The sequence below is a fragment of the Carassius gibelio genome, chromosome B18 (assembly GCF_023724105.1).
Source record: "Carassius gibelio isolate Cgi1373 ecotype wild population from Czech Republic chromosome B18, carGib1.2-hapl.c, whole genome shotgun sequence".
Taxonomy (NCBI): Eukaryota; Metazoa; Chordata; class Actinopteri; order Cypriniformes; family Cyprinidae; genus Carassius; species Carassius gibelio.
Window position 1 is genome coordinate 8,459,398 of NC_068413.1, and position 9,422 is coordinate 8,468,819.

Consider the following 9,422-nt stretch of genomic DNA (forward strand, 5'->3'; position numbering starts at 1 on the left):
AATAAGCTTCCCCCCCCACTTGAATACAAATGGGTAACAATAACAAATCTTAATCAAATCACATAGTTATATTTAGTTATGTATATGATGGAGATATTTGATGAGTTGGTTATAAACTAGTTTATGATCTCCAGCCTCAGGGACTGAGGAGGCTGGGTAGTGACGTCATTGGTGTCGTCGTTTGTCTTCCTGTCCGTTAGGAGGCGCTACACGCTTCCTCAAATAATGCACTTGTTCTTCGAAAGGAAGTCCGATCGAGTGTGTTACAGGTCTTTTGCAGCAATCTCGAGCAGTAACTCGAATAAATCACTATTATCCATAATCTTTTTAATCTAAAAATAGTCTTCGTATGTACTGATGTAGTCAGAGATTAAATAACGTATCAGCAAAATCATCGATTTTTCGCGATTCATAGAGCAGGAGGGCTAACGTTATAACTGAATATCTACGCAGGTAAGATGGGCTTTTCATTAGATTTAGCATTTTCATAACAATAATTTTACAAAAGTTGCAAATATTAAACGTTTTTTTTAACCATATACTTTAGTTTAATAAAAAAATAAATAGTAACGGTACATGCAGGTTTTTCTGGGCAACCAAAACTCATTTCGCCTTGTCTCCTGCGATAATATAATTTAAGATATTTTAGATAATGTTTGTTACGCCGTTCATTTAGAAAAAATAAAATGTCGTCGTGGTCGAAGAAAGCTGGGGGCAGACGACTACCACCAAAACACAGTGGAGGAAGGTAAGTTATGTCAAACATCTGTATAATGGCTGCTGTGGGCTACTGCATAAATATGTTCAGAATTAATACGTCGATTACTAGATTTAAACCCACAATACACGTTTTATGTTTTTGGTGTTAGGTTTATCATAATCATGTCATTTGCTCCATGCAGTGTCTCAAAACCTCCCAGACCATTTCGAAGAGCACCATATCCAATGATGGAGGACAGAAAAGATGACCATCCAGAATCTGAGAGGCACGTTGAAATATGACAGAAAAGAAAAATGTGATTTTTGTAGTTGATAGTGCTTACTACTGATCTTTTCCTGGCTTTAAGTCTTTATTTTTCACATATCTGTTTCTCTCTTCTTCATTTAAAAATCTTTTTAAAATCTAAAAACCTTTTTTTCAACCAATCTTCTTTCAATTTTCAGCTTTGAAAGCTTAGACGAAGGGATTGACTACTCTGGCACTGCAGACTATGAGCATTCACCACATCAGTCGACTGGTATGATGGTTCATGTAATAAACAACAACATGGTTTCTCACTGCTGATGCTGTGGCCATTATGAGAAATCTTTTTGGAATCAACTTTTCCATGTAAATGTGTTTGTAACAGCGGTTTCACCTGAAGAATATGAGGCAACAGTTGAACGCAATGCCATATACGAGAGGTTCTTCCAGCAGCTGCATGGAGACGGTGCTAGACAGCCTGCAGACTGTGTCGTCCTGTCGGTGAACAACCAGAATGTGTGAGTATACTCGGCAGGTAGCAGTAAAATTCTGTTGTGGTAAATGTTTTATTGTGTGAAACTTGCTTTATTTTTTTTAACTTTGTTTCCAGAGTTTGCACTGAAAATATGGACTTGTTTACCTTAATTTTGTGCAATGCTGTTATTTTTTAATTATTATTATTATTTTTTCTTTGTTGTGTAAATGTGCTTTGTATTGTTAAATGTTAGATAATCCTTATCTATCCAGAATCATCCTCGATGGTTAATAAAAAGAAAAAATTCGGGTGGATATTTTAGTATTGTAAATCATCCAAAATCTTAAAATGGGCCTTCAAGTAAAAAAACAATGACAACAGACTTCCAGTATTCTAAATGTTCACCATCATTTAACAGAAGTCTCTGGAATGCTCTTACTCTTTACATTTCACTGTCAGTCTCTCTTTTTTTTTTTCAATGTATATTTTTTTTTATAAATTAATAATTTAAAATAACATTACTATTTTACATTGCGAATCTAAAAACAACATCAAAAACACTAAACATGATACATCAATCAATAACTGTTACAATTAATCTTTGAATTAAACATTTTTGCTAACTATAGATGAATTATAGTGCAAATCTAGAAAAAAAGTCAGTATGTATGTTGTGTAAATTACCTATATCTATCCAATAAATCAAATGCGAATGTTTAAGCCCATATGTTGTATTCAACTTGGTGTTCTTTAAAGTCCTGCCTCATGATATAAAGTTTAATAAAAAAAAAAAAAAAAAAAAACATCATTTGACTTTTATAATCAAAATGTTCTATTCCACATATCAAAAAAGGAAAAAAAAGAGAAATAATAAAAAGACATGTTAAATGTTACCCTGAATGTTGAATACACATTTTCCAAATCTGTTAGGTCTCGAGCGTAAAAGTGTTTTTGATTTAGTTGTATTCTGTACATTTTTTCACTCTCCAACAAACACGTTCAATGAAAGAATGATATGGCCAGAAATCATCACATTTTAAAAAAATGACAGTTTAATCACATTCCTTTGTGTATTTAGCCAAATAGCTTCTATAAGAAGTGCTGATACTCAAAATCTTCAGTAATCTAAGCCATATTTCTAAAGGGAACGAAATGAAACAAACACACAATCTATGAAAAACACAAACAAAACTAGTTTCAAAACGTGAATGCAACGATGAAATTGAATGTTTTTAAAATTCCTTGACTGGAAACACATACCGTACTTCTGTTTTTATTAATACACAATGAATATGACACAAACATAACAGACAGTCCCATTTTTGCCATCCAGTAAATAGATCTTGGCCTAAATGTGTTTGATCGAAGTGTTTCACATTTTATTAAGATCCATTTTTACAGTGCTTTAATTGACAAAGATTTTGGTAAAACAATAATATGTTTTTTTTATATAAATAATATGTTCACTATTATATTTGTGCAAGGTTATGTTATTAATATTAAACCGTATTTTTTTCTGCATCATGTTTAAGCTAAATATTTATCACTTCTTATGTCCTTCAAAGTCTGATGACTCACACCCAAGCATTTATTTGGCTAAAACAAATGAAACAACTTAATGTTCGACTATTTTCTAATATGTAATACACTTTTAAAATGCTGTTTATGTTGGTTTATTGATTTGTGTGGCACATTAAAAATTTCATTATTGCATATATAAACGAGGTCACACCCAAGACCCTCTCCTCCTGCCCTGAAGCTTGGTGCTCAATAACCAGATCTCTTCTTCTTCTTTCAAAGGGATTACCCCAAATCGATAGGCCAGTGTTTGCAGGAACGTGGCCTCTCGGTGGAAATGCTTTACCTGCAGGTGGAATCAGGCCTGACGCGGGCCCTCCAAGATGTCCGCTCCGACGGTTCCCCCTTATGTATTCTCGTCGAGCAGACTAATGTAACACTGTCCTCGTGCACAGTAATCATATTTTCAGAGTCCCTCAAAAGTAAGTTCCGACTCCCACAATCGATCTCCCAATAAAACCAGTTTAACATTACTTCAAACCACAGTGAAATAACCTTAAACAACCTTGACTTGGTGGTGGGCATTTTTACACTCCTTGCCATATAATAAACAACAAAACATTAACCAGTTTTTTATGATTACACTAAAATACATACATTTATCCATTCTGAAAAAGCACTTTCAAAATATTCAAAAACTTTCAGAACAGTCTAAAAAGAGAATTCATTTATATTAATAACAAAATAATAATTATAGCCTGAATGCACTGTAAGTCGCTTTTAGGGCTGGGATAAACGATAATTTTTTTTAATGATTAATCTAGCGATCATTTTTTCACTTCATCGATTAATCTTACGATTAATTTTTTCAGACCGATTCGATTTCGATTATCTTCCCATTAATTGACTACTAACAATTTATACATGTTTATTTACATATCTGAATGAAAAAAACATGAATTCCTTAACATTGCAATATATGTTTATTGCTCTTAAAATTGCAAAATAAAAGACTGACTAAGAATGCATTACTTTGCACTTGTATAGAGATAGCATTCAATAAAACCTTGAAGCCTTGAAAACACATAGCTTACTGAAACAAGCTTACTGAAAAAAAGTTCTTCTTTCAAGGGAGAGAGAGAGCAAGCAGCACTCGTGTTGTTGAAGTTGAAGACTGTGAGTGCGCGCGCACAGCCGGGGCTCTCTCTCAGGCACAGCAGTTATTCTATTCTACATCACTCACTGATCAAATAAGGCTTTGACAGCCGCCAAAAAAAAGATCAATGCAGAAAAACCCCTGGATTGGTTATTTAACATTGGACAGAATGTTGATCCGGCCATCGCGTATATTCAGCATACACATAAGGTAAACGTTTTGCAAACGTTTTTTAGAGAAATAAAAACAGGTCGACGAATCGATGCGCATATTTTGCGTCTACGTATTTTTTGCATTGATGACCTCGACGCGTTGTCCCAGCTCTAGTCTCTTTGGATGAAAGCGTCTGCTAAATGCATAAATGTAAATTTATTTACTGAACAAATCAGTGTTATAACAAAGTATGACTTTGTAAAGAGGCTGTTGCTAAGTCTTGTGGCAGTAAAAAGCTACACTGGACTAGACAGCAAGCATACTCATAAAATTGTAATGAAAAGCTATTTCTGGGATTTATTTACCAATATTTTAGTTTTTTCTTTTTATTATTGCATTGTGGGCACATCTCAGTTTCACAAGTTTCTCAAATCTCAAAATTGACACCTCCAAATTTAACTGTATAATCGCTTGTAATTTTGCAAAACACACAAAAAATGTTTTAATAGATTTGAGAATAAATATTTGACCAGTCTACATATTTATAAATGTTTGCACCAATACAGACAAGCAAAAATGTATCCGTTGTGCTTGACTCAAAATCCAAAAAACTAAATCAAACAAATAAAAAACATCTAAAACATGGTGGGTTGATCCACAGCATGACTTTAAAATAGATTAAATGCCCTCAAACAACAGACATGCTTTCATTCCATTATTTTAATGAATGCCCACCATTTAATAATAAATAGAAAAAACATAAGTTGATTACACTTTTTACACATTTTATTATACAAAGCAGCAAATAGTTTCAGTTAACACAGGAAAAACTGAACACACACTAAACGATCAAACATTCCCAGACTTTCACATCTAAAAACAACAACAAAACAAACTTAAGCAAAAACACAAGTCCTTTTTAAACGCTGAAAGAACACTTACATTTTCTGAATTTGCTGTTATGCAATGTCATACATCAAAACTGAATTCATAAAAATGCATAAGAGTTATCTCATGCACTATGCCTTCCTCATATTAAAAACCTTTAAAAGCAATCTTACATTAACTTTACTCTGCTAAATGTCCCTTCTCCCAACATTCAAGTGTGCTCATGAATGTGTTCTTTGAGTGCATAGTGAATTTGTAATGTGGTAATTGGGTTAAGCAGTGGTTGCCAGACTGCAGCGTGTTGCTGATGAGGTAGAACTCTTGTGCGCACTGCTTAGACTGCAGCAGCTCACACTGAGCACCATATGCAAGCCCCTTCCCTCCTCTGGCTGACCCTTCCTCTGCCTCTCCACAGTTCATCGAAATATGCCTAAAGAACAAGCCCTGGAGTTTGTGTTGGTGGAGTTCAGACGCTTGAGCGGTTCGCGGCAGGTGCTGGACCCCACGGAGGCTGCGGCACGGGCGGCTGAGCTGACGGAGGACTACCTGGAGCGCAGCAAGCTGGAGCGCCACACTGTTCCCTCTGCCACCCGCCACCTGCTCTTTCTCCTGGCCGAAGGTTTGCACCTGTACCCAGAGGAGCTCAACACACTGACAGAGTATCTTCAGAACCGCCAAGACCATCTGCAAGGTGAACATGCTTCCATGTCCTGGCCTAGTTACATTCATATTATGTCGTCTTTATAAGTGTGTCTTAATTCTCATCATTATTGTACATTTTAATATTTTATGTTACATATGGCCTCAAAATATGATCAAGTTAGATGCATTTATGATTGATAGAATGCAATCAGTGCACATTGTACACTGATCGATTTATTTTAATTCATTACCAAATCTGTTAATTATATAATTACATATTCAGTTATTTAAATGTATGTAAATGCACACACACGCACACACACACACACACAGATATATATATATATATATATATATATATATATATTATATCTTTATTTTACAATTTAATTTATTCCTGTGATTTCAAAGCTGATTTTTTAGCATCAATACTCCAGTCACATGAGCACTTCAGGAAAAAAAAGTATTAATATTATGTTGAAAACAGCGGAGTAGTCAGGAGTAGCACTGTGCAAAATTCTGACTCTAAGATGTAAGATGGTATATGATGTAACTTGATTTATAAAACCATATAGAATTACAAATGTAAGTTAGATTTTAAATTATACAGATTGTATAATATATTTCTAAACATTATAACATTATCGTTTTATTATCACTCGGTTTCTTTCCTCTCCAGTAACTTCGGCTGAGGTGGGCAGTGAGGTTGCTCCTGTAATAAACAGCATGCCTCCAGGGTTAGGAAAACCCCCACCACTCCTGCCTGCTGGATCTGGACCACCACCAAGGGAGCAGGCAAACCCACCCTCAGGGTCTGGAGATACACCCCCAGGCCATCACAGAGGATTGCAAGGTTTGTTTTTGGGGCACAGGATACAATTTTACTTTAAGGAATAGTATTAAATAATTCATTTTTAACCTGTTTATGATGCTCATTAATAAATTTAAATGCTGTATTCCCAGGCTCATATCCCAAGACGAAACCACCTCCTTTGCTTTCAATGCAAAATCTAAAGCCACCTTCCCACAGATCAGCAGCCCCCCATAGTCTTTTACCCACTCGGGCCTCTTCAGTCTCACACGGTTCTTCATTTAGTCCCCCATCTAGGGGGCCAGCAGCCCCTCATAGTCTTGACAAGCCACAACCTCTTCTAGGCCCAGCACCTGCACATGGGCCATCCTCCACCCGTGCCCCTCTTCTTGACCGTGCCCCTCTGCTTGAAACACCTATTGGTTTCCCGTCCTCTAGAGGTCTGTTGCAGCATCCGGGGTCTCATTCATCACGTGGGCCACCATTGATGTGTGGACCACCTCCGCAGAATGGGCCCTGGGGTCCTCGAGCACCACCACCTTCACTTAGGAGCCTTCATATGGGAGCCCCAACAGGTCTGCATCTTCTCATGAAGTTCTTATGATGGCTGTTTGACATTGAATGATCGGTCACTAATTTATACATTTTTTTGCTTCCTCTTGTTTTTTGTTGTTGTCCATGTTCAGGTTCTTGCCCACCACGACGCCTGCTACCTTGATTCTCTCAGGACACCTGATTAAATAGTAGGCCAGTAGTGCCACATGGAACAGTTGTTAACATTTTGGACTTAGGCAGGTTTATGTTTTACATTTTTTTAGAAATTTGACTTCTGTTTACTTTGTTTAAAAATGTTCTGGTATGGAACAAGCCTCAAGCCTCAGTTGTGATCTCTTTACTTCCACAGTTGTTAGCTCATGTTTAGAAAAAATATGAAAATTTTCCGTGGCATAAATCTGTGAGAAATGTCTTTAAATATCACTGTTCTCTGTACAATGATTGAATATATTCCATATACAAGTTTTGGTGTGAGGCAATAATATGAGACTATTCTGAATCCTGGTAGATTGTAGAAAGTTCTTGATCTCTTTTTTTGTATTTGTTTCTTTTTTAAGATAAATAAAGTGCATAATGTTTTGAAAAAAAAAAAAAAAAACCTCTTCGGTTTTTTTTTTTTACACATTTTGGATTTTAGTTTTTGGGATTTTTACATTTCTTATGTGTGAATCCAGTCCCTAAACTTAAACTGTTCTTCTCCCTTATACACTGAATGCTTACTCTTAATAGCTTAATAACTTCCAGATAGACACCACCCTTTTTTTTTTTGACTGTACATTTTGACTGGACACAAAATTTTGTGTACAATTGCATGTTTCTGAATGCGAATTTGCTATAAACTGAAATTGGATTGCGCCATCTGACTACATTTTCAGGTCATGCCACGATTTTTTGATTAGATTCAAGCCTTTATTGTTGAACATTGTTGTACTGGAACAAAGGGGTTGCTGCTCTGAACGGGTCTTTGGCTGGCTGATACTGGCACCCTTCATGGATTTTGGCTCCATCTGTGTTACTCTTGATGGCAACACGCTTTTTTATTTCTCTTTGCCAGGAAAGAAACACTAGAGCAAGACGCTGCCACCACCATTCTTTACAATGGGGTTGAGGTTTCATAGATCAGAAGGTTGATTAGTACCAAACATACAGGTGCATCTCAAATTAGAATGTCGTGGATAAATTCCTTTTTTTTCCTCAGTAATTCAACTCAAATTGTGAAACTTGTGTATTAAATAAATTCAATGCACACAAACTGAAGTAGTTAAGTCTTTGATTATTTTAATTGTGAAAGTTTTGGCTCACATTTAACAAAAACCCAACAACAAATCTCAAATTAGAATACTTCAGAAGACCAATAAAAAAAATAAAAAAAAGTTAATTGTTGGCCTTCTGGAAAGTACAGTATTGTTCAAAATAATAGCAGTACAATGTGACTAACCAGAATAATCAAGGTTTTTCGTATATTTTTTTATTGCTACGTGGCAAACAAGTTACCAGTAGGTTCAGTAGATTCTCAGAAAACAAATGAGACCCAGCATTCATGATATGCACGCTCTTAAGGCTGTGCAATTGGGCAATTAGTTGAATTAGTTGAAAGGGGTGTGTTCAAAAAAATAGCAGTGTGGCATTCAATCACTGAGGTCATCAATTTTGTGAAGAAACAGGTGTGAATCAGGTGGCCCCTATTTAAGGATGAAGCCAACACTTGTTGAACATGCATTTGAAAGCTGAGGAAAATGGGTCGTTCAAGACATTGTTCAGAAGAACAGCGTACTTTGATTAAAAAGTTGATTAGAGAGGGGAAAACCTATAAAGAGGTGCAAAAAATGATAGGCTGTTCAGCTAAAATGATCTCCAATGCCTTAAAATGGAGAGCAAAACCAGAGAGACGTGGAAGAAAACGGAAGACAACCATCAAAATGGATAGAAGAATAACCAGAATGGCAAAGGCTCAGCCAATGATCACCTCCAGGATGATCAAAGACAGTCTGGAGTTACCTGTAAGTACTGTGACAGTTAGAAGACGTCTGTGTGAAGCTAATCTATTTTCAAGAATCCCCCGCAAAGTCCCTCTGTTAAAAAAAAGGCATGTGCAGAAGAGGTTACAATTTGCCAAAGAACACATCAACTGGCCTAAAGAGAAATGGAGGAACATTTTTGTGGACTGATGAGAGTAAAATTGTTCTTTTTGGGTCCAAGGGCCACAGGCAGTTTGTGAGACGACCCCCAAACTCTGAATTCAAGCCACAGTACACAGTGA

The 9,422-nt window shown here is 36.1% G+C and overlaps 1 protein-coding gene across 1 annotated transcript; it reads left to right on the top strand.

The window, feature by feature from the left end:
• Positions 1-221: 221 nt before the first annotated feature.
• si:ch211-216l23.2 (uncharacterized protein LOC565061 homolog) lies at positions 222-8,414 on the top strand. Its single transcript, XM_052582926.1, has 10 exons — positions 222-453; positions 677-748; positions 903-986; positions 1,165-1,238; positions 1,350-1,482; positions 3,240-3,439; positions 5,570-5,845; positions 6,476-6,649; positions 6,760-7,182; positions 7,294-8,414. The coding sequence occupies exons 2-10, from the start codon at positions 687-689 to the stop codon at positions 7,323-7,325; spliced, it is 1,458 nt and encodes a 485-aa protein (XP_052438886.1). The 5' UTR covers positions 222-453; positions 677-686; the 3' UTR covers positions 7,326-8,414.
• The last annotated feature ends 1,008 nt before the right edge of the window (positions 8,415-9,422 follow it).

Coding starts and splice junctions, on each gene's coding strand:
- si:ch211-216l23.2 (XM_052582926.1), top strand. CDS start 687: ATGTCGTCGTGGTCGAAGAAAGCTGGGGGCAGACGACTACCACCAAAA. Junction 987..1,164: donor GACCATCCAGAATCTGAGAG/GCACGTTGAAAT, acceptor TTCAATTTTCAG/CTTTGAAAGCTTAGACGAAG. Junction 1,483..3,239: donor TCGGTGAACAACCAGAATGT/GTGAGTATACTC, acceptor CTTCTTTCAAAG/GGATTACCCCAAATCGATAG.